General features: G+C 57.6%; 1 protein-coding gene across 2 annotated transcripts; it reads right to left on the bottom strand.

Moving 5' to 3' along the window:
* Positions 1-518: 518 nt before the first annotated feature.
* Positions 519-27,193, bottom strand: VIPR1 (vasoactive intestinal peptide receptor 1). 2 transcript variants are annotated; one of them, XM_054594727.1, is made up of 13 exons: positions 27,123-27,193; positions 17,250-17,358; positions 12,484-12,591; positions 9,644-9,750; positions 8,202-8,308; positions 7,598-7,730; positions 5,208-5,361; positions 4,616-4,676; positions 4,338-4,407; positions 3,883-3,974; positions 1,656-1,785; positions 1,387-1,428; positions 519-761 (listed from the first exon to the last, which is right to left on the bottom strand). In XM_054594727.1, the coding sequence occupies exons 2-13, from the start codon at positions 17,308-17,310 to the stop codon at positions 570-572; spliced, it is 1,257 nt and encodes a 418-aa protein (XP_054450702.1). In that variant the 5' UTR covers positions 17,311-17,358; positions 27,123-27,193; the 3' UTR covers positions 519-569. The 2 variants fall into 2 exon arrangements, with proteins under 2 accessions (XP_054450702.1, XP_054450703.1); XM_054594728.1 differs by having other exon boundaries at positions 3,883-3,929.

The raw sequence follows: 27,193 nt of genomic DNA, 5'->3' as shown, positions 1-27,193 counted from the left end.
CTGAGGAGCGGGCAGCTAAGAGGAGGACACTGAGGGAGGGGACTGCACCCTCAGAGAGACGCCTGAATGGCAATGCTTCACCCAAGGGGACTTGGCAGCAAGGTTGGAACTTCGGGCACTCTTGAGGTGGGGGTGCCCAGTGACATTTCCAATGACTCAACCAGGTTCCCATTGTACTGTTTGGGTGGCTGGTTGCCTTCCCCAACAAGTGGAGAGGGGGTGGAGTCCCTTGAAAGTATGCAAATTTCTTGCCATTGATTGGCAGGGAGGGCTTTTGAGGGAGGAGTCTGATGACTGCGCTCAAGCCCACATCTTCCAGGGTGCGGCTCTTAAGGTCTCTTGCTTGCTCAGAAGCGGCTCAGGTATAAGCTCTCTTCTCTCCCCAGGCAGGCGCAAGAGCAGCGTTCTCCAGGGGCTTCCAGACAGTGACCTGGGGGCCAGGGCAGCCTCCGAGCCCAGGGCTGGCGCTGGCCTCGCCCTGGCAGGCCTCTGTCCCCGGTGCCGCCCGGGGTGGGTGGGTGGGTGCGTGCGGGTGAGTGGGGCCTCTGTGGGCCCCTGGGAGCCTGGCGTCAGACCAGGGAGTCCTCGGCCTGGAAGCTGGAGCTGCGGCGCCCGCTGGGGCTGACGCGGGTCAGCAAGGAGACTTGTGTGCTGCACGTGGCCCCGCTGCTGCCTCCTGACGGGTACTGGTATTCGGGGCCCCAGCCCAAGATGCCCTGTAGGTTCCAGCGCCGCCACTTGCGCCGAAGCTCCGCCTGCACCTGGGAGAAGGGAGGGTGGTCACACCTACAAAGCCTCCTCCACTGCTGACTGGGCTGTTTTCCCGTTAGGGTGCTGAGCCAGCCAGTCATGTGCGCTCGAGAGTCTAAACTGAGAGACCCGGATGCTCCCTTGGGGAGAGCAGAATTGGGGCGCATTGGAGCCAGGGTCAAATCAAGGCCTTGGAGCAGGGGCTGGTGGGAGGCAAAGAAGATCAGAGAACAGTCTAGGGGTGGCTGTATCCCCAGTTCTTCTGATCCCTGCCCTCCCGCTCACTTGAGCTCATCCAAGTGGATTTCTGTGCTTTGTAACCAAGGTTTTGCTCGAACTCAACCTTCACTGGCTGCTCACCTTTGTCCCCACACAGCCACTTAACAGGCACTTCTCAAACTCTGAGGAGCACACAAGTCCCCTGGGTGGGGGCCGGGGGGCCGAGTTACCTAAAATGCAGAATCTGAGCCGGCAGGTCTGGATTGGACCAGGAAGTCAACGTTCCTAACGTTGCCACCGCTGATTTGTGAGTCTGAGGACCATACTTGGAGTAGCAAGGTCTAACCCATCCTTACTCTGCTCACATCCCATCAGAGTCTCTGGACCCTGGGCCCCCGGGGTCTGGGAGGGGCTTACCTCGCCATTGAGGAAGCAGTACAGCACAGCCACCACGAAACCCTGGGGAGGAAGGGGACAGGGGAGGTGAGGCCCCGGCGCTGGCCTGCCCCTGGCCCCAGCCCCTGCGTTCCCCTGGTTAAGCGAAGGGCTCCTAAGTACACAGCAGGTGCCTCCTCAATCCTTATTACAACCCGAACGGCTGGAATCCAGTGGCAAGAGGCCAAGGCCCCAGGTTGAATTCCCTTAAAACCCGGAGGAGAACGCAGCCTTCAGTCAATAGTTCATACCTGGAAAGACCCCACGACCAGCTCGAAGTTCAGTTTCACTTCAAGCTTGAAGTTGTCGGGGAAGAAGGCAAACATGGTGTAGTGCACTCCGAAGAGGGGGATCAGCAGCAGCGTGGACTTGGCCAGCCTCCTGGGGACAGGGAGGGGCCGGCCGTGGGTTGGAGAGTCCACACACGTGGACACCGCTGTGCCAGGGGTGGCTGAAGCACAGAAGGCAGGGACAAGGACCAGGATGTGTGTGGATGAACTTTCGGCCCCCGTAACAGTGACGCCCCCAACCTGGCCCTGTTCCATACCTGCAGAGCGTATGCCCTCATGCCGCCCTGTCCTCCCAGCCTGGAGGGAAGCATGAGGGAGAAAGAAAGCCCTCTATTCTCATCCTTCTGGAAGAGAATCCAGAGAAGGGCCAGGGCTGAACCTTGAGGATGATGCATAACTGTGGCATTTCAGGCTCTGAGGCAGCTAGTGGGCGGGTGTTCTCAGGCAACATGAGATCCCAGCTCCCCGTCTCCTGGTCTCAGTTTCCCCATGCTCTACCTGGTCAAGTTACAGGAATGGGAGCCATGGTAAACTCTGAAGTGCTGTGGGTGCTATGAAATGCAATGAATCCAGAAGAAACCACGTCTCCACTGGGAGAGGTCAGAGGGGCGGTGGGGGGTGTCTCCGCGTTTCTCTTTCCTGCCTTGGCGGTTAGCCCCGGGCGGCCTAGCTTGGGGCCTGGGGTCCTACAGCAAACCAGGGGCAGGGAAACTGGCCTTGCCTCGCCCATTCCTTCCTCGACCTGGTTCCCAGCCAGGCCGAGATCCTGAGCACCGCCCACCCCTGCTGGCTGCACACGCCTCGCACGCACGCGCCGCAGATGACAGATGGAAGCTTTCTTTAAATTGAAGGCTTATGGGGGAGGTGGAGCGTGGGAGCTGACAGCCCCTCCTCGGGGAGCTCTGTCTCCTCCTCCCCCCAGCGCCCTGCCTACCAACAGCTGTTCAGTTTCCACCTCCCCCATGTGGACCTGGCAATGACCAGCTCTCTCTGCCTCAGATTCAAGCCCTTTTGAGTAGTTGATGCTGGGAAAAACAAGGCCCCATAGGCAAAGGAGAGGATGGCTGCGCACAGGCCTGAGGTGCTCCCTACCCCACGGCACACTGCACACCCCTGCAGGGCCCTCCCTCCTGAAGCTGGGAGAGAAGCTCTGCCTACACGCCCAGCAGGAGAGACTGCTGTCACCCTGGGAGTGCCCATCCTAGTCTCATCAGAGAGACGTCATGGGATTCCAGAATAGCATCCTAACCCCGGCAACGCCTGACATTTTAGCCAGGAACCTTAAAACCACAGCACAGACTCCCCAAAGAGAAGGCCAGGAAGAACGCTCTAGAATCCCAGGACCAGAAGGTCCTTGTGGGATGTCCAGGCTTGTCTTGTCTCTGTGGCACTGGTAATCTCTTCCCATCTGTGGGCATGCACAGTCCTATGCACCTCCCACAGCTTTTCTTGTTTCTTTTTTTCCGTCTTCAAGCCCATTGTTCTTGCAAGAACCTGCCTGTTTCTCCAGACCTCCCAAGCACAGGGAAGAGCCCTCACACTTTCTAAGCCAGCAGCACAACAGCTGTCTATGGACACCGTGCCCTGCCTCCCCCCCCGCCCCCCCGCCGCACAACATACTCCCAAACCCTTGAGTGGAGGGAGCGCGTATCAGTTTCCTCCCCTGTAAACTGGGGACAATTTGTAGGGAACTGTGGGGATGAAAGGAGATGACGATTGGAAACCCCTGGCACGTGCCTGGCACGTGAACTGCAGATGCCGTTATTATGCCTGGGGACGACTGAGTCCTGTATACGGCTGTCTTGTTGATAGACCGGGGGCTTCCCCTGGACATTCACTTGCATTTATTGCCCCTCTTCCTGTGCCAGGCACATGCCAGGGACTGAGCACCCAGTGTGAACAAGACACAGATCATCTACTGTCTTCTCGAGCTCCTTCCCTGGGCTGCAGATTCGTACCTGGATCAGATCACGTGCTAGGTAAGGTGATGGCAGGAGAAGCAGACGCGGGGCTCATGCGGGGCTGCTGGAAGGGACACTCGTGGACTGAGCCGGGCCATGGGGCAGAGGTGGGCAAGAACAGGGTGGTTTTTTGGTGACTCTGGAGGAGGACTTCAAGGGGACGTGGGATGATTTGAGGACCAGGGACCAGGGTACTGGGAGAGCCAGGGCACTGAGGTCACACTCACGAGTATGGGCTTTTTTCATTCTTCCTCACGTCTGGGGGCTGCAGTTTCTGAACCAGGATTCGGACAATGAGAATAAACATGATGAAGTTCACCTGGTGGTGGCAGCGGGGTAAGGTTGAGTGTCCAGGGTGTCCAGCCCCCTGAGCTGATGGCCTGGCTTGTCCCCTAGGGCCCTGCCGCCCCTCTGTGTTAGCTGTCCTCTAGTTTTTCCCCTTTGGGCCAGGCATCTGGGAACCCTACTCCCCATCCCTGAGGCCAGGCCTCCCAATCCATCTTCCCTACTCGAGAGGAAGAATGAGGGGTGGGGTTGGGGGGAGAATGGGGACACTCCTGCATTGGAAAGTCTAGGTTTCCATTCTGACCTAGGCATGAATTTCCTGCGCAACCTGAAGCAAGCTGACTACCCAATCTGAGCCTCAGTCTCCCCACCTCTAAGTGGTGGGAGGAGGCCTTACCAAGATGGATGTGAGGATGGGGACCTTTAGGATCCACCACAATGATGAGGCTCTGATGGTGTCCCAGCATCTGGGCAGGGGATGGGAGGGGAGAATGAGAGAGGTTGTCCTCAGCCACAGACACGGTCAGCAGCTCTCCCAGTTGTCCCCAGCTCTGCCCCCAATCCCTTTAGAGGCTGTGGGTCCAGACTCTGTTGCTCCCGAGTCCCTCTTATCCCATCCAGGGGATCTGACGCAAGGGATGGCAGCTGGGAGGAGAGGGCAGGGGGATGGCTCACCCCAAATCCTCAAAATGGATCTTGCTGATGGTCCACACCATGGTAAATGTGCTGGGCACCCCTGTCAGGGCCAAAGGAGAGAGAAAAAGAGGAGAGAAAAAAAGGAGAGGGCAGGGGAAGCAGGGAGGGAGGGCATGAGGGAGAGATTAAGGAGGAAGAAGCAGAGAGGGAGGGAGAGAGAACAGGGCGGGTTACGGGGCAACCCCGTAGGGTGGCCTAGGTTGTTCACAGTGCCCCACAGAGGGGCTGAAACTATATGCCCAAGGGGCTGTGCCCACCTAAGGGGAGAGTCTTTTTCTCATTTCGGCAGAGGCACTTTATAGACCAGCAGTGGTCCTGTGTGTTTCAAGGGCTGAAGGGGAAGGGGAAGGTAGCCATTGAATCTGTGTGTCCCATGGTTCAGCCCTGAGGGCGCCTGCCCTGTGTCACACATTTGGGGGACTTTTATCAACCCTTGGCTAGAGCATTGCAGGCCCAACCTAGTGCCCAGCAAGACCCAAGACTGCAGCCTGGGCTGGCATCCACCCCCTCGGGAGTTCCCCCAGCCTTGCTCCCTCTGTCCCCAGCCTGGCAGCCCTCCCCAGCACCATACCCCAGCCGATGAGTATGTACCCCCAGAAGTACTTCCGCTCGGAGAAGAAGGAGACCGTGAGCAGGGTGTACAGGTAGAGGCCCTCCACCAGCAGCCAGAAGAAGTTGGCCATGACACAGTACTGGAATAAGACCACGACTGCCTTACAGCCCACCTGCAGGGGAGGGGACCAAGAGGAGGCTTGCCGGGGCTGGCAGGGGTCCTTGCCAGTTGCTGTAGAGTCAACTTAATCTTGTTATTTTTTTTTTCATTGTCCCTGCAAAAATGTACTCAGTGTTTTCCCACTTATCCCTGATTTGAGATCATCTGATGCTTTGGAATAAGCTTGTGGTTTTCACTATTCAACTATCAATTTACCATCTTCTTATTTATATGTTTATCCACCCACCTGACCATCCAACCATTCATCTTCCTACCTATTTATCTATTTATTCACCCGCTCACCCACTAGACATCCACTACCAACTTGCCCATCTACCTATCCATCTACCATGCATCATCTTCTCATCTTCCCACCCATCAATCCATCCACACACTCACCTGCCTACCTCTCCATTCATCTCCCTGTCCACCTACTAGACATCTAGTACCAACCCACACGTGTAACAATCTATCTATCCATTCTTCCACCTATCTGTCCACCAATCTGTTCATCCATCCATCCGCCTACCTACCCACCCACCCCTCTACCCATTATCTATCCAATTTTTCCTACGTTATCCATCTATCCTTCCACCTACTTAGCCATCCGTGTACCTACCTATTTACTCAGCCATCCATCTGTCTACCCATCCACTGAAACACTCCCACCTCCCCACTCACCTTGCATTTGCAAGTGTCCCTTGAATGTGTGCGGATGAGGGTAGTGGGTTGTGGAGTGGGTCCAGTGGGGAGGGAAGGGGAAATGAAGGAAGAAGGGACAACAGAGAGATGGCCATTCCTCCTGGGGGCCAGAGGAGCTAGTGAAAGAAAGTTCCCCAGGTAGGTGAGGACATTGGAGGAGCTATGGGCGACCTCTGAGTAGGGTGATCAGGGGCTGTGGGTGGGTGAGAAACTCTTCTGCGCACTCTTAGAAATTTTCCCATTTCAGATCAAGCCCAGACACCTGCGAGCCACAGTGTAAAGCTACCTCCTCTAGAAAGCCCTCTAGCACGCCCAGAACATGGGTTCCCACCCTTCCTTCCTGCGCCCTTGGCTTTGAGACATCCTCAAAGAGCAGCCTACTTCCCTCCCGCTCTGACTGGAAAGTCCTTCTTCTGGCCACATGCCAGTCCTTCCTGACACAGGCATGCCTGTTTTCCCCAGCCTCCACACTTGCTTTACAACAAGAACTGCTCGCTCACAGGACAATTCCGCGCACTCCTCCCAGCCTTCGAAAAGCTTCCCAGAGCTGCTGCTAACGGGGCGCGTGGGAAGCCGGTCTCCGCAGTTACCCGTAACAAGCATGCTGGAGGCTGCGCGCGGCTCCCAGGGCTCTGCGCTCACCCTGCGTGTTTCTGGATCCTCTGAGGAGCTCTGGGCATGGCTAGCATGGTTCCCCTGGGCTTTCCCTTCCTCTTGTTGAGATGCCTGAGACTCCATCATCACAAGTTAACTCTCTGGGGAGAAGGTACGGCTGACCCCGGAAACCAGGCGCCACCCCTGCTGTCACTCCTGAAGTTCAGGGGAATGGGTGGAGGGGACCGGCTCGAGCTCCGTCCTAGTTCAAGGACACTCAGGGAGGGGGTCCTGAGCTCAGAGTCAGCTGGAGACGGACCTTTCAGTGACGGCATGAATTCTTAGACGCTCTCTGAATTTCCGTCTCAAGGACGCCCCTGCACTTACTGACGCAGGGGAGGGGAGAAGGAGAGAGGAGAGGAGAGGAGGGCTGTGTGTATGGACCGGCTCCATGAGGCAAGGGGGTGGAGGGAGCGCGGCATGGGGCACAGAGCCCTGGGTGTGCAGGTGGCAGAGGGTAGAGTTGGAAGCAAGCTCGGAAGTCCTTGCACAGATGGGGAAACTGAGGCAGGGAGTTTCCTAAGGTCACTCGGGGACCTCGCAAGCAAGGTGGGATGGGGCTGTGGGCTCTGACCATGAAGTGTCCTGTTTCGTACCAATGAGAGATGTGTCTCATTGGCAGGGGCAGGTCGGTGAACCCCCCGGTGGCTGAGCACCTCCCCCTGTCGTGGGAAGAGGAGTGGGATTCAGGGGCTGCCAGGTGGGGTCGAGTGGGAGGCTGGCCATCTTTGGAGAGAGAAAGGGGGAGAGGGGGGAGAGAGAGAGAGGAGGCGGAGGGAGAGGGAGAGAAGGAGGAAGAGGGAGAGAGGAAGGAGGAGGAGGAAGAGAAAAATCCTCCTCAGTGAGAGGAGATGGACAGTGCGGGAAGTGGGGTGGGGCTGGTAGGTCCTCACCGAGGCCACAACGCAGTTTTCCCATTCGTAGCTGTCGAAGACGATCAGGTCCTTGATGAGGACGGAGACAGCCCTCAGGATGAAGGACATGAAGAGGTGCATGTGGATGTAGTTCCGGGTGCAGTGGAGCTTCCTGGGTGGGGTGGGCAGAGCTGGGAGGCTGGAGGGGCCTCAGACCGCTCCCCCGCCAACCAACACTGTCCTGTACTCTCAGCAAGTGTAGGGCAGAGGGGGCACGTGGCCCTGAGAGCTGGCCCTGCCCCAAAGGAGGGCCCTGTCTCCATCCCATCTCCAACCACTGTGTGCAGCTGGGCCTCCAAGGGCCTCAGACTCCAGGTGTCTCAGTCCAGGGCACAGGCCCCACCTTCTGGGACCCTGGGCCCGGGTGCAAGGCCATCCTGTGGGGACCAGGCTAGGACAGGCAGAACCCTGAGCGCAGCCTAGTCCCCAGGGGAGGCTCGGCGGGCGGGGGCGCTGGGACAGGGCCATGTGCTGCCTGGAGGTGACAGAGGGGGTACCCAGCGCGCCTGGGCCAGGCTGGGCTCGAGCACAGAGCGGCTTGGCTGGGTGTGCTTCAGGCCTTGCTGCTGGGGCTGGGTCTCACCTGAACAGGCTCAAGATGGCCATGGCAACTAGCAGGGTGGCAAGGGACAGGCTGTAGCCGATGGTGTAGCCAGTCTTCACGGAATCGTAGAACACTATCTCCTGCGCCTGTAAGAGGGAGGGAGGTGAGGGTCTGGGGTTGGGGAACTCACCTAGGGCAGCCGGCAGAGGCGAGGTGTCCCACGCACCCTGCCTCGGCAGAGGAGGAGGCTGAAGCCCAGGGCTCCCAAGGGCAGCCGAGCTGCTCCCTTGAGGACCCAGACCCCCTGACCCCGCCGTTTCCACAGATGGGACAGGACTGCCTCCCAGGGAAGGGGCTGAATTCAATCCCTGTCTGTTCCTTCATGGGAAACGTCACTGAGACAAAGAGCAAACACCTCAGACTCAGGGCGCCTGTCCACACACGCTTCAGCCATGCGTCTGGCACCCCCTGTGCCCACGCTGGGCTTGGCAGCCTAGGGAGTGCAGGCTGCTTGACCTCCAGACCCCCACATGGGGACACACAGGGGTGGAGGAGGTAAAGAAGACACTGTGGGGGCAGTGTCACATTGGGGGTCTCCGGGGCTGGGTCAGCAGGATGCGGGCAGTCGGCCTTTCAGAGGAGGAGGGACAAGCTGGATCCCAAAGGCTCCTTGAAGGCCCTCCCCTGATGCCCTCTCCAGGGTCACATGTGCAGAGCCAAGGTCACTGGGCCACTGTCTCCCCGGCCCCCCAGTAGAAGCAAGTAGTTAAGAGGGATTTAGGAGACTTGGATCCTGCCAAGGACTTCGGGGGGACAGTGAGGGCCCCCGAGGAAAATCTGCCCTCTCAGGAGGAGTGAAAGTCCTGTCTGAGAAGGGTCTCTGGGGGTGGGACCGATGTCATCACAGACACACACACCGAAGCAGCGCAGGCTCCTGGCTGAGGACTCCAATCACGCTCTATCTGTCCATCAGCACCTTGCCTGGCTCCGGGCCCCGCCTCCGGAGGGCGACCACCGAAGCTTCACCTGCTCTGGGGCAGATCCCTGTCCTGAGACTGATGATGTTGTCCCTGTCCCCAACTGACTCTTGGGTATACAAGACTGGTTGTTTCCAGGATCGGCCCCTCAGTGTCCCCTCCGCACGTGACAGGGAGGGCGGTGTCTGCCTGCCTGTCTTGTCGCGTCCAGGGCTGGAGCAAGATTCCCACCAGGCAATGGGGCAGCCTGGCCGGGGGATGAAGCTTCAGCTTTTGCTGCTATGAGTCATCCTCATGAAAGGACTCTCATGCCAGGGGGAGGCAGGGGGTGAGCCCCCGGAAATACAGGCCTGGAGGGGGCGAAGGCATGGGGAGGGCAGACCCCAGAAATCCTGGCTTCCACACTGATGGTGACCGCCCCTCCCCCCGACCCTTGGTGGGAGCGTGGAAGGAGCCCTGCAGGCCAAGGCGCTCCGGTGGGGGCTGGGGTGCACTGAGGCCCACCTCTTCCAAATCCGTTTCCTTGTGATCCAAGCCACAGGCAATGGGGTAGGGGCCAGGCTCCATTTCTGCCCAGCCCTCGTCCGTGCAGCTGCGGCTCACGTTGAGGCCTAGGCGGAGGGCAGGGGTGGAGAGGAGAGAGGCTGAGGTCAAGAGCAGGGTGGGTCCACAGAGCTCGTCGAGACAGCCAGGCCTCTGCCCCCGGCCTGACTCCCACTAACCTCCGCTGTGTCAGACCGACTCCAGCTGCCCCGTCCTAGACCCCCCGTGCATCACAGGGGAACCAGGGGCAGGGAGAAGCCCCTCCAGGACTTCCTGGGGACTCCCCAACACAGAAGACAGTCACAGCAGGCATCTCTGTGCTCAGCCCTGCCGCTTGTCATGTCTGAACCTGACCCCACATGCAATGTAAACTCTGATCCTTGTGACAGATAGCCAGGATCCTTGGCTATCTGAATGACCCCTGACTCTTGCCGTGAGCTACATGCTGACCCTTGCCACAGGGCCACAGGGGCGGGCTGGTGTGGCAGATGGTTTCATTGTCCTGTGGGCCCAGACAGCAGCCCTCTGGCTGGGGTCGGGGGGCCCATGCCTGGCCACTCCTCTGGGGTCAGCCTGCCTGGACCTACGGGCCTGGGTTTCCTGCCACACCTGATGGGACTCAGATGTGTTTCTGGGGAGGGACAAAGGTGAGGCAGGAGGTAGGTGGGGGTAGGAGGACACCTGATAATGCAGCGTATCTATAATCCTCATAAACACAGAAGCAGGGAGCTCCTGGCAGGGAAACCTTGAGTTAACATCAACTGTTGTGTTTTCTCTACCAAAATAGCTATCCTAAAAAAGGCCTCTTCAAATATTTGAAGGTAAAACCGCCACAAATTAAAGGCATGCAGACCACACATTAAAGGACTAGACCCCCAGGACCATTTTGGGGACTTAACGAGCAGTCTCTTGCTAGGGCCACCCCTACGCCCAGCTGTTTTTACCCAGCCCGGGTACATGACTCCTGCCTAACCCTCCACGATCTTTACCTTCTACAAGGTTCCCTCAGGTCCCTTCCAACCCTTCCGGAGAGGACGCGTCTTCCCCATTCCTCGTGCCTCTGAGCTGGGGTTGGCCTCAGCCCCCCCTGCACGTCCCTCACTCACCAACTCCCCTCTTTGGAATTTAAGATCAGATGCTCACACCTTCTTTCTCTAGTTGCCCAGGAAAATATACCCTATTTCCTCTGCATTTTCAGCCCCTACCCCTGTCTCCTGTTCCTCTCCATCATTTTGAGACTGGCCACCAGCTGTAGCTGTGCAGGTTGTTCACTGGCTGATGGAGGACAGGGGGCTTGTTTATGTTCAGCTCGTCACTAGGTGGGTTCTGGAACGAGGCTTACTCAGCTCGAGGAAGGGCTGCCTTTTCCTCCTCTGCACAAAGACTCCGTGTGGGCCCCCCAGAGGCTGGTGGCTTTGGGAATAGTCAGAGGGTGGGCTGCAGTCCAGGTTCTCAAGTGAAGGAGCTGCCTTGGTGATTTCAGTGGGGCCAGAAGGAAGAGACGTCAGGAGGAATGCAATTAGCGGAGTGGCAGGAAGAACGTAATTAGCAGGCACTTCCCGGGATCCAAGAGAAGGCTGGTTGCCAGGCTCGGCTCATGAGAGCGCTGTGAGAGGGCCCTAGTAACTCATCTCCTACCTGCCCACGTGCTGGGCTCCCCTGGAGGAGCGCTGGGCTGTGGGGGGGGGGGCGCCAGCCTGGAATAGGTCACGCCTGGGACTGCTCCCAGATGCCTCAGCGAGGGTGTTGGGCGGGGTCTGTCCTTCACTGCTGAGGTCACAACACTGGGGGGCAAAACTGGCCTGTCCCCCAAAAAAGACATTGGGTCTACCTCCTATAACTGCTTTACAAACAGGGAAACTGAGGCCCAGAGAGGAAAAGGCCATCCGGAGTGAGAGATGCCCAGGAGCCTTTCTGCCCTCCTTCTGAGCCCTTATCTAGGTCTGGCTCCTCCCTAAGTCCTCCCTACCCCAGCCCTCTGTGCCCCCAGTCCACGGATGCTGATTCTCTCTCTCCATGCTGCCCCCCAGCAGCATCTGTGGGTGGTGGCTCTTCCCCCGCCTCCGGGTCTTTACTTCCTGTCCGTGAACACCTGCCTTACCTTGTACCCCCCAACTCCCTCCCAGCACTGCTTACCATTTAGAACACGTGTATCTGTTTTCTTGATAAATGTCTTTCCAACTAGAATGTTAGCTCCCGGAGGGCAGGCAGTGGGGCTGTTTTATGCCCCCCACCATCCCTTGCTTGTCTAGCCCAGCGTCTGCCATGTATGTGGCAGTCTGTGAATGGAAGGAGGTCTGACCCATGCCTCTGATTGGTTATTCAGTAGCAAGAATGCCCACTTCTGCAAGAGGCTCCCCCGTTTCTTTTCTGCCTATATATGAACACTCATTTCAGTAGAACGTGACAAGGCGTATAAGCAAGGCCACGCGGTGGATTCATAGAGCCGGAGAAGTCATCAGCTCCAGGCAGCAAAAGACTGAGTCGTGAGCAGGCCAAGGCAACGGGAACACGGGAACCATAATTTAATCAAATACCTGTCAATCGATAAGTTATTAATTGCCAAGCAAATATTTAGTGAGCTCCTCCCACATGGTTATCTTTTAGGTAAAGAGTTAATCAAATCCCATGAGTCCTTCAAAGGCCTGGCGCCAGAGCATCCTCTTCCAGGAAGTCCCCCTGTTTGCTTTGGTCCCTTCGACACTTTCTCTTTCCTTCTTATTTCTGTGAGAGGTGAGTCCCCACTCTAGTTGGTGCCACTTGTGCCACCCAGTTCCCTCGCTTCAGCCCAGAGGTCTTACCTTTAAGAGGGGAGAAGAAATTATAGATGGGGGGGCAGGCCATGACGACCACCTGGCCCCGAGGGGTGGCCGGCCAGCAGGTGATGTTGTCCCACATCTTGCTGCAGCCTGGGGGGTAAAGGCAGGGGATGCATGGGTCAGCATGGCCACCAGGTGCCTCCAGCCTCTCTTCCTCCTCCTCCAGGCTCCCACCTCGAGGAGCCTGTGGTACAGAAGGGAGGCACAGCCCTGTCCAGGCTGCCCTGGGCCTGTCCTGACAAGGAGTGGGGAGAAGGAGGCATGACTACACTCCATGCTTTTCAGTGAGGGCCAGAGAGCCCCCTGGGGTTGTTTAGAACAGTAGTGGGGGATTCCTTGGTTGCAGGTTGCCCCCCCGCCCGCCACCGCCCCGCATTTCATGGGCAGGAACCAGGTCCGGCAGGGCCCAGCACAGTGATGAAGGCAGAGCTTCCGCAAGACTTTCAAAAGAGCACCTGGGCATCTGTATAGGTGAAATCCTTTCGTAATGACCACAGCCTGGGCTCTTACTCCATTTCACACACAAACACAAAGTACTTAAGGCACATTTAACACACACCATTTTCCCAGCATTCAACTACTGAGTAGAGGGAGGGAAGACTGGGCGTTGGCACATTGTCGAATGCTTTGAAAAATCACGTTGCCTGCAGCATGCTTCCTGTGATAATCTGAGCCAGTGACGCAACCACTGAACACACCAGCCTACAGCTATGGTCCTCCCATCTCCTGAACTTATACCTATAGGCACAACCTTCAGACTGTGTCTTCTTATCTTTTAGTGTGATCAGGCCTGCATATGTAGATAGTATTTTATTATACATTATTTTCCTTTTTATTTTTCTTAGAACATCACTTTTTTTTTTTTTAAATGCACATTTTAAAAAAAATGTGTCCTGGATTTCATTTTGTAATAGTAAAGGAGGCATTAGAAAATATATTTTATAAAAAGGAAGTGTTGTTTACGATTGGGTGCTGGATATATTGGGGTTCAACTCGTTCTTGAGGAATCTAAATACAGCTCGCAAAGCAGCACGATGCCTTCAGCTGGGCTGAATTGTGAATTGTGATTAGGGAGGCGGGTGGTCAGGGGTTGAGTTTAGAGAAGATCCTGCCTCACAGGCTGTGTTTTCCAGCAGTACCCACTAGCTCGAGGACCTAGCTGGCGAGGGGTGCACAGTGTGGTCTCTAGGAGTCTGCTTTCACAGGCAGATGCAAATGCCATGGTTTTGCTCATCCCGGGTCTGGGTGCCTCTCGGGGACTACGACTCCTCTGGATCCCCTCCCCTGAGGGCAGTTTAATTGTCTCCTTGCAACTCTGCCCGTCCCATAGACTTGCTCAGGAAACCCAACCCCTGAGCCAAAGTCAACGCAAGCTGGGCCAAGCCCAGCCCAGCCCAAGTCCGAAGGTTCACGAGTTCCCAAGCAGGGGGCCTGGGAAGAAAAGGTGGAAGGATGTCCGCACTTGAGGAAGAGCCTCGGGACTCTGAGTGCTTGAGGGGGCTGACAGTGGGGTGGGGCACCTTCCAAGCCCGCAGCAGCCAAGTGGTACCTGTCATTGAGGGCAGAGGACACTTGGATCCCCAGGGCTGGTCAGAAAGCACAGCATGCCTCCCTTGGGGATCCCAGAAATTCTGCCCCACCCTGTCCTCAGGCTCCCGTGGCCTCACTGGCTCTCAGTCCCTCCCTCATTCCTGCACCAGCCTCTCTGGAGGCCACGTAGGGGACATTCTGGCCAGTCAATCCTGCTAGCTGTTCAAGCCCATTAATAATATCAGCTGACACTTCTGTAGCCTTTGTAAGTGGAAGACACTGTTCTGCCCTCTGTCAATAAACTGATTTAACCCTCCCAATTTACAGATAAGTCACTGAGGCAGAGAGCAATTGGGTAAGTAGCCCAGGGGCGTGCAGTGTTGCCTATTCATGTGCTTCCTCTCCAGCAAACCTCTTGCCTTCCTGTTCTGAACGGCTTGATGCCGATTTGGGAATTTTGATCTGACAGCACCGAGCACACCCTGGTTTGCAGGCTGGCTGCTGTGTCTGGGTCCTCGCCAGACTTTGTCTCTCTGGGACTCCAGGTGCAGCACAGGCCGGGGAACAGATCTGGAGCTGGGTCCCTGGCCCCGAGCTCGGTTTCACCAGAGGCAGCACAGAGGACAGGGAGACCGAGCCAGTGTCCTTGGGGAGGTGATGCTTGACCTCAAGGGGCACAGGCCAGTGGGCAGGGCAGGGGACCCAGGGAAGAGAGGCCAGTGGGGGAACGTGGCCCAGGAGGCAGCAGGGCCCGCAAGCAAAGGGTGGCACACACAACTCATGGACACGAGTGCTGGGCATCTGGAGGGTCTGTGGTCCTGGGCTGGGCCCTGGGAGTATTTTCTGTGTATCCACCCCAGGGAGAGTCCTCAGGGCCTGCCATGCGGTGTGTATCCACTGAGGGTCACCACCTCAACAGGAAAGAAAGCCCAACCAGGAGCCTGGGGTGGCGGATGGTGAGGTAGAGTGGGGACCTGTGCTGGGTCATTTATAGGCTTGTGTGTTCAGAGAGAGACACACACTGACAGACAGGCACTCCCAGAACCATAGACGCACATGCAAACATACATACATATATGCTTCCTTGGACCCAAAAAGACCAGGCACAAGTAAACACAGGCACAGAGAGACACACAACTCGTAGGCACACATGCGTGGACATGATGGCATCTCATAGACACTCACAGTGACACCTCCCCAAAAAACACAGAGACATAGCCCACCAGGCAGACACATCCAGGCACGTCTGGGCCACAAAGTCACTCAGAGGCAGACATGGCGCTATAGGCCCCAGAGGCACGGCCACAGAACCGGACAGACATGGGTCAGGAGCACACACCTGAATATGCCAGGACATGCACAGAGCCCCGCAAGGTCGTGGCCAGACCCACTGCCCACTGACTCACATCTGCCCTCCTCTGGATCCCAAGCTGGCTGCCTGGTAACAGGGTGTTTGTTGGCTCCTGACGGGTACCCTGCGCCAGCAATGACCTCATCGGGATCACGAGGGTGGCCTGCCCTCGGGTCCTGGGAGGAACGCGGGGGTCTGGCGTCAGGGCCTCCCTGAACTGTCCATGACCTTGAATCCCACCATTGGGGCCTGCTGAGGCCGGCGTGCAGCCTGGCCCTGCCTCCCCATGTTGGCAGGTGCATAGGCAGTGGGCAGTCCGGCTCCCCTCCCTCTCAGGGGCCGGGGAGGCCACCTTCCGTGAGAGCTGGGGGAGGCAAAGGCCGTCACGAGGCTACATACTCTCCTGGGCTGCAGGAGGCGGAGATCCTGGGCTCCAGGGCCAAGAAGGAAAGACCAGGGAGGGTTACATATACTGTCAGCCTCAGAGGTGGCAGGGGACGGGGAGCCCGGAAGACGCTAAAGATGTTCTGTGTTCCTGAGCAAGACGGGTATGGAGCTTTAAGCTGGGCCTCAGGGAGGTGACCACAGCCTACAGCCCTCCTCCTCCCTCTCAGTGAGCCTGGGACCCCACACCCACTCCCGAGCCCCCACCCCTGCTACCCTCCCACACTGCCCGCCTCTCTGCTTCTCCCAGTCCTGCCCAACCTCTGCGTCAGGCTCAGTTGGCACCTTTTGAAGGGAGCCCTTTGTATTTCCTCATTCCCACCCCAGGGCTGCTGAGCCAAGTGTGGGCCACTCAGGTGGGGGAGTGAAGAGTAGAGGGTGCTGTCATCTGGTCTGATGGCCCTGTGGGGTCTGGGCAGCTGGGCAGCATCGGCCAGCAGGGGCCCCTGGCTCCGCTGTTCACTCTGCCAGGCTGGAGTCCCGCCAGACCCCTGCGGAGGAGAAGCTGGACCCCCATGTGCTCAGCCTCTGAGCCTGACCTTGACTTGTCTAATCAGCAGGGTAACAAGCGGATGGTTCATCTGGCCTGAGGAGGGTGGGTGGGGGTGGGGAGGTCACTGTGCATGTCTAGGGCCCTGTGTGTGTGTGGTGTTGCCTCTGGGTGTTGTGCTAACGGGCAAGGCCTGGGGCTGGGAGGAAGGACCTCGGTTTCCACCCCGACCCCGTGGTGGATAATCAAGACCTGTGCACACTGGCCTGGTCCCCGTTCCTGCTCGAGATTGCCAAGATGGCTTTGAGCTTCCGTGTGGTCCCTGTGGCGGTCATGTACTGCCACCGAATGTCCTCCACTCTCCCTCTGAGATGCTAATAGTACATGGTTTAGTCCTAGAGTGTGGTGCCCTGGGGCTAGTTCTCCATCTCAACTCCAACTAAGTCAGAGGCTGAGGAACCTGACCCGGAAGTGCTCCCATCAGCGAGCTACTCCAACCCTTCGCTGGGCTGAGCCAGGGGTCCTCGCTGGCACTGGCCCCCACCAGGCTGTGCCTTGGGCCCTCCCATCCTGGGTGGCCTGGCGGCCATGGGCATCATCCCCGCTTTTCCTGGAGAAAAAGGGTAGGGACCCCCAAAGGCACAGTTGGCTGCACTCACTTTTCTGAACCCCAGTGTGTATGCTCTCTGCAGGTAATAGCTGGGAGCTCCCCAGACCTGGGATGGGTGCTGGGAACATGGCGGCTTGTTGGTGCCTTCCTTCTGTTTGGCTCTCCAACTTCTCCCAGCCCCCTCTCCTCGCCACCCAGCAGCTCCCCAGCTCCCCCGTGCTCCCCTCTCCAAAGAATGTGCAGTGGATGTGACATGGACCCGGGCTCGTGGGTCAGGAGAAGCGGGGCTCTGTGGGGGCCTGCGGCGGGGGGAGGGCGCTCACCTGCTGTGTCATTCTCCACCTGGATCTCCTCCAGGCACTGCTCCTGCTCGGCCTCGATCATCAGCTTGTAGTCACACAACTCCCAGTTCAGCCTGGTCGCCCAGACGCTCTGGGGGACAGAGACAGGGAGGGGCACCGTCAGCCTCGTCCGTGGCCCACATCTCATGCACCGACTCCAGGAGCGTGGGTCAAACAAGGCCTGACCCTGACCTGGATCTGACCCGAACTGTGTTTGCTATCCCCACAGCTTGGTCTGCCTTGGGGACCCTGTCATGGCTTCTTGGTGGTTCCCTCAACAGTGTGGTGGCTTTAATAACTGTCTCTTTGTGGGTAGCATGACCTGGACAGAGGTGGGAGGGCCTCTCCTCGGAGCCCAGAGCTGGGCCACAGGGTTCTGCCGCTGTCCAGCTTGGCGGGAGGGCCGGGAGTCTTCTGTCCCTGCCTCAGTCCCTGTGGCCGAGAGGGGCCCAGCGGGTGCTACCTCGTTACAGGAGTTGGAGCCAGACCTGGGAGGAATCCAGGAGTCTGGCTGCCTCTTCCAGCCTCTGTCCCCATTCTAGGAGCCTCAGTCCCCTGGGTCACCAGATAGGAAGGCCACACTAGCCCTCTTTGCCCAGACCTCAACTGCCTCCTTCTTAGCTTTTGAATAATTCAAGTTAAATCAGACCTAAGGAGAGAGGAGGTTTAGGGAAGTAAGAGAAGGCCTTGCCATCCTACCAGGCCTCCTCTGCCTCTGGGAGGTGGGGAAAAGGGATGAGGAAGCTCAAGCTCCTCCCCGCCCCTTCCCTGCATCCTCGCTGGGACCGGCCCTGCGTGCCACAGGGACACTGGCACTGCAGCCAACATGCGGCTAGGGGTGATGGGTGCCCAGCCACAGCCAGGTGTTGGGGGCCGTTGGGCGGCGAATGGAGGGCGAAGTCCTCTGCGGAGGAACCGCTGGGCTGGAGCAGCTTTTGCCTGTCTCTTTGGCTTTAGGGATGTGGCTGCTGCCCCCGGCCACCTCGTATCAGTTTCCTCATCTCTGCTTCCGGAGGAGAATGTCCCAGTCCCACACAGGGGCGGGGGGAGAGACCAGCCAAGACTGCTCCAGAATCAGAGATTCTCAGTGTCTCTTCCCACTTGCCTTCCTGCCCTGGGACAAGGTCTTCACCTCCCTGGGCCTCCGTTTCCTTGCCTGCTAACTGGGCCTTAACCACCTCCCCTGCTGACTCCAATGGTTCTCGTAGTGGGGCTGTGGGGAGACATAGATTGGAGGGGTTTCTCCTTATTTCCTTCTTTTAAGGGAGTCCGGTCTAGCCTGTAGGCGCCAAGAGCGAGACTTTACCACTGCTCTAAGCGAGTCGACCCCCCGAGGGACAAGCGCCCCATGTGCCAGTGAGCTCGCTCTCCGCTGCTGTCATGGGATGGGGGGTCCTAGCTGCAGCCGGGCAACTCAGTGACCACGGGCCACACTGCCGAGTCCCTTCCACCTCAACAGCTCTCTCATCCCTCATTGAAGGTTTTGGTGGCGCCTCACTGTCACGGAGGTCCCCAACTTTCCCAGCTTAGCGCCACAGCTGACCGAGCCCAGGTCTAAGGGAAGGCCTCCTCGTCCGCGATGTCTTTCAGACGCCCCAGCATCCAGGCCTCCCTCACCTGCGCGCCACAGGCCGGGAAGCCTCACAGTGACCCTGGCTTCCATCTCAGGCCATTAACTTTATCAGCCAATTGGGGTAAAGACATTAGCTGGTATGTCATTTAAATCTTGGCATATTGAAAGTAACATGCATCTGTTAACATGCAGAAAGGATGTAGTTATTTGTATAACTGTTTAAACGAAAGGATATGAGACTTCAAGGAAATGCGCTGTGGTCCCTCCTTGCGCTCACGTGCTTCCTCTCTTGTCTGAAGGGCTGTCCAGACTGAAACACTCCAGGTGCCCTGTCTTAAGGGACCCGTGGCTCGCTCAGGGACGGGAAGAGGAGTGGCTATCAGAGGAACCTGGGGACAGGCCACTCCAGGTTGTGTCCCACCATCTTGCTTGCTCGGGCCATGCTTCTCCTCAAAGTCCCTTCTCAGGCCCTTTGTCCTCCAACAACCGGGTTCATTCTGCCTTCTGGCCCCTTCCCAGCCTGTCCTGCCTCTCCTGCCCGTTCCCCTGGCAGTGGACATCTCTTGCTGCTGCCTTCTACCATCCTCTGCCCTCCTCTGGTGCCATGTCCTCATCTCTGTCTGGGAAACCACCTTCTTCCCCACTCGTGCTCATGGATCAACATGTGACCAGACTTGAGCCTGTCAGAGTATCCCTGCCCCTGGTGTCTGGCACATGGCCCAAGTCACGCTCATCAGAATGAGGAGACTCGTTCCTGGGACTCTGGATTAAACAATTAGGTGAGTGGATTTGTTCTTTCCCATTGGACTGGACACCTCAAGGGATGCAGACTCTAGAGCTCCTGCCACCATCTGTCACCAAGTGGAACACAATGACAAAGGCCACACAGCTAATGGCAGAAGAGAGGGAGAAAAATTGGGTCCTCTTGACACGGTCTGAGCCCCTGAAGCCAGCCATGCTTCCCGCAACGTGAACCAATGTCTTTCTTTACAGCTCCAGCCGGCTGAGTTTTCTGTCCCTGTAACCAAAAGAGTCCAGACGCGTGCTCCGAGGACCTCCCTTGCGGAGCCCTCCTAAGCCAGGGCTGTGGTCACGCTGTGTGACCAACATTTCTCTTCCAGTCACTGAGGGTGTCAGAGGGTTCCTGGAAACCTCTGCCTGCCGGCATAGGATGGGAGGGGGTCGGCTCAACTTCTCTAGCCAGTTCTGTTCCCCCGACCCCAGCAGCACCATCACAGAGCCCTTCCTGAGGGGCAGCTTGTAGAGGGAGGGAGGAGCCCCCAGAGTAACCCGGGATTCTGAGGCGTCTCTGAATAAAGTGGGGGTGGTCTGGAAGATGAACCCTGACTTGACCACAGTGTAGCTGAGTGCTGGGGAGAAGAAACAGAGACCCAAAGAAGGCTGAGGTACCCAACAAAGTCACAATCCCAGAAGGGACCGAAATCTCTGACCACTAATCTGAACATCAATCCTTCTGCAGCGCCTCGTCTTGGGGCATCTGGTCCACCACTGCTCTTTGGGGTTCGGGGCCGGGGCAGCTCCTGAGCCCTTATCACTGAGGAATTCAGACAGACTTTGGACTTCCTCTTCCACTTATATCCTTATTCTAAACATCCTCATTATTCCTCTGGACTCCAGACACACAAAGTTGGAAAATTCCCAGCCGGATACGAGCAAGCCTGCTGATCCATGGAAGGGTTCCAGGGTAGGATATAGCCGGGGTGTGGACTTCACAGAGAATGGGCAGTGGAGAGGGGAGGGCCTCTGAGGATGGGTAGGAGTTGGACAATTAGAGGTGGGTTAAAAACATTCCAGAAAGTAGGAGCTGTGTGTATAGCAGCGGGGAGGCATGAGAATGCTTAATACACTCGAGATTGCAAGGAGCCTGGTGTGGCCACAGCAAGGGGCCCCAGAGGCCTCAGAAGGCAAGTTGGGGGATACGCATGAGGGCCAGGCCTCATCGGTTCCTGCCCGAATAGGAGCAGTCGTTTGCAGCCCCAATACCTACAAGCCGAGGGGTCTTTACATAATGTGCATCCCCATCCTCAGTCTCTTGCCTCAACTCTCTCATGGTTCCCGTGGTCGGGGAGTCAAAGCCTACGTTTCAAAACTGCCACTCAAGGCCCTTCCTAATCTTGCCAATGCCTGTATCTCCCAACTTGTCTCCTGATGTCCCATGTGGAGAGGAAAAAGTAGAGCTTCCTCCCAAGCCCTCCACTAATTCCTGTGCTGGGCTGAGCTCCAAGGGAGCGGGAAGTCAGCCTGATCTTGCATCCTGGGTCCCAACACCTTCTCTATGACAGGAGTTCCTGAGCCCGAAAGGGACCTAGGCAAGAGCGAGGGAGTCCATAGCATCTCTTCCATCCTGGGCTTCTGTCTCCCCTGCCATGGTGCTGGCTGGATGTGGGAGGTGACTGACAGAAAGTTGGCAGGAGAATCCTGAGTCTCTGGTTGGGGTCAGGGATTAACTGAAGTTTGTTGATTCCATCTGCTCAGCTGAGTCCCCTCCTCTCTATCCCCATTGTGAGGGGCTTGAAAGGAAGCCCTGCTTTCTCCTCTCCGTGTGGGGTCCCTGAGACCCCAGGCTGGGGCACAGGCTGGGGAGGCTGAAGATGTTGGGAGTTGAAGCTGTTAAGATACTAGGGGCTTGGAAAGACAGGGTGGGCCCAGCTCACATGTTGTGAGCCATACCCAGTCACGCCCCGGGCAGCCTGAGACCACAGCAACTGGCCTTGCATCAGAAGCCCAGTCTCCTTGGGCCGGAGAGCTATGGCGGGAGGAGCCACGGGAGACAGAAGCAGTGTACCAGGGTAACAAGAGTCCTTCTGAGGAGTAGCTGGTCCCAGAAGTGTCTAAAATGCAGCAGGATGGATTAGGTGAGACAGGAGAAAGAACTTCCTGACTGCAAATTATCAAGCACTGGGAGCCACCATGGGCGATTTGTGCTTCTGAGGTTTGTCAAAGGAGGGCTTTTTCCTCTTGGGGATGGTGGGTGGAGGCTGGGATTGGGAAGTTGAGGTTGGGGGCTCAGGAGTGGCCCCACTTACCATTCCTCCACTACCATCTCCTATCGCATGATTTTATTTAAGCTCATTCCAATGGAAATAACAGACAACAAAGAGCCACAGGGGGAAACTGAGGACCCAGACAGAATGGCATGTAAGACCATAATCCAGCTGCCCAGGCTACTGCCTTCACTTTAGCTGTTGTGTCCGAGTTGGTAAGGAAACGGAGATCCTGTCGTGGAGGAGGCAGGGGCGAGAGACAGAGTGCAAGGAGAGAGGCTGGGCCGAGTGTGGGCGGGGGTGGGACCCGGGAAGGTGAGGTAGAGAATGGAATCCAGGCGTCATGAAAAGAAGTTGAAGTCAGACCTCATCTTACTGGGAAGGGGCACAAGGGGGACTTTGGGCGGTGGTCACAGGAATTGTAATCATTTGATCTGGGTGGTGGCTACATGGGTATACACACGTGTGACAACTCCCTGCGCTGTCACTTCATATTGGAACATTTCACGCATTAAAACCAGGGCATCGTGTGGCATGCCATAGCTGCCTTGGAAGAAGAAGCTCTTCTTACTCAGTGAGAAGGTGGAATCTAGTGAAGTCCCAGGATCTGGAATCAGATTGTCTGCCACTTCCTGGGTGGGTGACCCCAGGCTACCCGACCACATCTGCAAATGGGCGCAAGGACAGCACCACCTACTTCCAGGGTTGTGTCAAGGGTCACGTGTAAATGACAGTAGGGGACTACTAAGAAGTTAGTGGTCATTGCCAAAGCCCCAGCCCAGCCCCTCACGCCAGGCTGCCCCCTTTGTCACTGGACCCTGGTTAGCCAGAGCCTGAACGCCCTGCATAGGCTCAGGGAGCCACGAGGTTGTGGGTCCTCAACACGCAGTGGTTGGTGGGTGACCTCCTTCCCTCCTCTGATGACCCGCTGTGCAGGGAGAACTTGTTTTTGAGAGAGTAAGAGGCGCTTCCTGAGAGATAGGGACTCACATCATGCGATGCAAGAGAGGGGGGTCATAGAAAGCTTGGCCTGACCAGGGAAGCCCAGCTCGAGGCTCGCGCACCCGGCAGCTCGCTCTGCAGTCCCAGCAGGATGCAGAGGACAGCTCTGTGCAGAGACCAAAACCCCTGATAATGGCACCACGCATCTTGTGGTGCTTCACTCAATGCTTCCTGGAGAGATCTGAATATGAGATACAAGGGAACCTGTTAATTTTGTTAGTTATTATGATAACTAGCTGGGCCTCAACTGGCCTCATAGTTACGTAGGGAAATGTCCTTTGGTTTTAGAGATTCATCTTAAAATAACTGGGGATGAAAGGTCATGATATCTCTAATTTATCTCAAAATATCTCAACCCAAAAAAGCAAATGATGCAAATATTACTTTGTAAAGGCTAATAACGGTCAAAATGAGGACTCGGGAGGGAACGAGTGTGAGAAATTCCTATACTGACATTTTTCTGACGTCACTCCAAAGGAACGGGTATTTCCATGTTCATTACACTATTTTCTACTTTTTGGGGCATGTTTGAAATTTTCCAAATTAAAAAAAACCCTGTAATGTGGTGGAGAGATTTAACTGTGTTTCACTCTCTTTCTGAAATATGCGTAAGGTATGTGAGGATGGCTCCCACATGCTGCATGTCTTCCCGGGTGCAGTGACAGCTGCTTTGAGCGGGGAGGTCACACGAGGAGGCTGGTGTCTGGGCGGCTGAGGAGGGGCCGGAGAAAGGGATGGGGCTTCGTCTCGGCCTCTGGCCCCATTCCTGCATCCACAGCCAGGGGGGCCACAGAGAGGGGCTGGGCAGGCGGCAGGCTCAGCCCACCCAGGCTGAGTTACCGTGGAGGCTGCCCACAGTGTGGGGAAGCCCACGACCTGTCACCTGGCCTGCCCTGACAAATCGCCATCGCCCCCACCCCGCCCTGCCCTGCAAATTGTCTGGCTATGTAATGAGTACACCCCATGTCATCAGGATGCCCGCCAGCCCTGGGGATCCCTGAGCAGGTGGTGGCAGAGACGGCTGACTAGGGGTCCCCAGGGCTCCTGAGCTGGGGATCAGGAGGGAGGAATGACCTGTCACATGGTTCACTCAGCAGTTTCATCTCCTTCTAGTCCCTCAGGAGTCCTGCCTGGAAGGCCACGGTCATTTCAGAGCCGTGAGGCTCATGGGGAGACAGTATGCTCCACTCCAGGGTGGTGCCGGCCCCCAGCCCAGGCCTCTCTTCCCATTTCTCCTGCAGGCTGGGCCAAAGGCTCTCGCCCTCCCTTTTGCGATAAGGAAACTGGGGCTTTTCCAGAGATTCCACAAGTTCTCAAGACCAACTGGCCATAGTCATGGAGTGGGGTGAGGACCAGGTCTCCGGGCCCCGCTCAGGTTCCTCACGGAAGCTCTGAAAACGTCAGGGAAGTCTGAGACTCGGGCACCGGGATGGGAGGGTGGAAACCTCTGCGGCAGCTTGCTTTTCCAGGACAGGCGCCCACGAGCCCTGGGCAGGCCTCACTGAGGCAGCCGCTTCCCAAGAGGAGGAGGCCTGACCCCGCTGCAGCCATGCTTCGGAAAGCCCGCCGCAGGGCCAGGAGGGCCTGGGCAGCTGTGGGCAGCCTCTGGAGAGCCAAGAAGCAGATGGCTGGGCAGGGTGGCGAGGGGGGGCCTTCAGGAGCAGATGGCCAGCCACCTGACTCACGGAGGAGTTAGAGGAGCCAAGCCTCCCCCAACCGCTGGACCATGCTGCCTCCGGGGAAACCTGGGGGCTTCCTCTTCCATCTGCGGTCAAGCCCACTGGCTCTGCCAACAGAAGCTGTTTTAGGATTTCAGGCGGAAGTTTGGCCCATTTCGCGGAACTCTTCAGGGCACTGTCCTGCCTCCTCCAGGGAGCCTTCCCTGACAGCTCCTCCCAGAGACCCAGCTCTGGGAGGCTGCACTCCACATCCACCCTGGCTCTTCTTCCTTGGTCGCTGGCTCTGCTCTTCCCTACCAGTCTGAGAATCTTCCTAGGGCAAGGCCTGGGTCTGTCCCTCCGCTGTTAACACCCCTCCCCCCACCGTTGGGCTGGGCATTGCCCAGAACAGCTCCGCTGTCACCAGGGAGCAGCCCCTGGGCCTGCTGTCCAGGAGGTAGGGGTAGTGGAAGGCCTGACGGGTGGCCTTGGGGTGGATTTCCTCTTTAGCGACACTGGAGATTTTCTTCCCTTTTTGTTTTTGCTTCCCTGTTCAGAGATTTCCCCTTTCCAGGCTGAGGTCAGGGCGCCATAAACAGGAGTGATAAGGCCTCGGGCCTTCAAACTGAACTTTGTTGCTGCCATTTTATGGCCCTGATAACGTCAGCCCCCCCCTCCCCTGGAGTCCAGCTGGAGCAGGATTGCCGATGTCCATTCAGCCTGGGAACAAGTGCCGGAGGGGAGAGGTAGAGAGAACTGGATTCCCTGTCTCCAGCCTGCCCTCGCCCAGTCCTGGTTGAGTCCCCTCTTCCTCTGGGGGCCCAGCCCTGCACTGGGCTGTCAGGGACATGGGCGGGGAGAGACCTAAGCCCTTGATGCCATGGGATGGTCAGAAGAGCCCAGGCTGGGAGGTGAGTAGGGCTGAAGTGTGGAGTCAGAGGTGAGAGGGCAGTGTGCACTGGCGCAATCAGGGACGGCTGTCTGCAGGGGGAGCTGGTGCTGTGTACAAAGTGAGTAACATGTGGAAACACGGGGCAGGATAGGCATTGGAGGAGCCAGACCTGGACTGTCCCAAGAGGAGGGACAGATGTGACTAGCATGATAGGAGGCCTTGCTAAAACCACCCTTCACCTGGGCTGAAAAGCCTCCAGGAATGGGGGGATGAAGGGCCAGTGGTGGTCCCAAGATGCCCAGCCCATCCAAGGAGAAATTGAGCAGTTTGGGGACCAGGGCTGGGAGAGCCAGAGGGTGGTCGGTGAAGCCTGGAGGCTCCATGATACTGAGGGGAGCTGTGGCCTCAGGCCCTGAATTCATTAGGGCTCTGAGTGCTCCAGAAGTGGGGCCCACGGATAGCAACGGAAGGAGGGGAAGCTCTTGTCAATCAGTGGTCAGAAGGTCTGCTCCCAGGGCAGGCAATGAGCGCCCCTCCCTCAGGGTATGCAAGACATCAGTAGATGGAAACACAGATTCCTGCCCAGATGGAGATGACAGTCAGGGAGGTGGAAGGGACTAGATGGATACATTCCACCCTTCCACCAGCCAACCTGGAGCTGGCGCCAGACCTAGAACCCACCTGGGTGTTACGCTGTGCACAAGCAGCAACCCCTGGTTCCTCAAGCCCTGGGGTAGGGGTAGAGAGAAAAATCAGCCTCAGTCCAGTTCTGTTTGGTAGGGGACAGGTATGGCTCCCCTGTCTTGGGGCCTCCCTTTTGGGTAGATTCAGTGAGTCTTGAGGTCTTCCCTGATCTTAGAGGGAGGGGATCCATGTGTCTCCTGCCTCAGCCCGAATCTGCCTCACAGACTAGGTGAGCCATCCACAGACACACGCGGGCACACCCACACACCGGGCGTGCTGGCACAGGCCAGGGGCACACACATCCCCATGTGGGGATGCAGCAGAAGAGTGAGGAAGAGGAGGCCACTGCTTGTTGGCCGTTTGCTCCTTGTCAGCTTTCCCCCTGCACGTGGCTGGCCCTTTCTGCTCTAAACCCTCCAACCCCTTAGTGCTCACCACCTTCCACCTCGTGCTCCCTACCTTTCACTTCTGCTCAGTGAGAGGACACAGGAAGGGTCTGCTTGTCACACACCTGATTCCCCAAAGTCCCTTCCCAGGTCCTGGGGTCCCCTGGTGCTGCTGAGACGTCACTCCTCCATGTAACACCCAACGCCCCACAAACACCTCTAAACTGGCCCAGCCCACAACGACGAGCCGCACAGCCTCCCTCCCACTCACCGTCTACCAGACCGTCTATTTCAATCAACCACAGTCCCTACCCCTGCACCTGCTGACTCCTCGCCCCACACACACCCGCAGCCACAACAAGAAAGGCAAATGTGGAGCTCGCTCGCATCCATTCTCCCTCCCCCACCTCCCACCTCCCACCGGTGTTTCAGATCGTCGCGCGGAGCGGGCTCCGGATTGTGCTAGAAGAGACTAGGCGCGACTGAGACCCCTCCCTTCGGGTCTAGATCCGGTCCCAGGCGGAGCGGCGAGGGGAGACCGGGTGCTCCGAGCCCTCCTTCCCCTCACACGGGCGTGCGCACGGACAGCTGGTCTCCCGCCGCTCCCACTCCACCCCCCGTTGCCGGGATTCTGGGTGGCCCTGTGAACACTCACCGCGGGGCGGAGGGCGCAGGCGAGGGCGCCGGCCAGCAGGCAGAGCCAGCGGCCCCGCAGCGGGCTCGGCG

Source organism: Pteronotus mesoamericanus, unplaced genomic scaffold (assembly GCF_021234165.1).
Source record: "Pteronotus mesoamericanus isolate MK-2021 breed Mesoamerican mustached bat unplaced genomic scaffold, CSHL_Meso_final scaffold_533, whole genome shotgun sequence".
NCBI lineage: Eukaryota > Metazoa > Chordata > Mammalia > Chiroptera > Mormoopidae > Pteronotus > Pteronotus mesoamericanus.
The sequence above is the reverse complement of the archived record's forward strand: the minus strand, read 5'-3'. Positions and strand labels throughout refer to the sequence as shown.

Bases quoted from the DNA above. Each gene is read 5' to 3' on its own strand.
- VIPR1 (XM_054594727.1), bottom strand. From the start codon at position 17,310: ATGATCGAGGCCGAGCAGGAGCAGTGCCTGGAGGAGATCCAGGTGGAG. The intron at 7,731-8,201 runs GTGAGACCCAGC...CACCCCACCCAG, and splicing joins GCCATCTTGAGCCTGTTCAG to GAAGCTCCACTGCACCCGGA. The intron at 762-1,386 runs GTAAGCCCCTCC...CCCTTCTCCCAG, and splicing joins ACTGCTTCCTCAATGGCGAG to GTGCAGGCGGAGCTTCGGCG.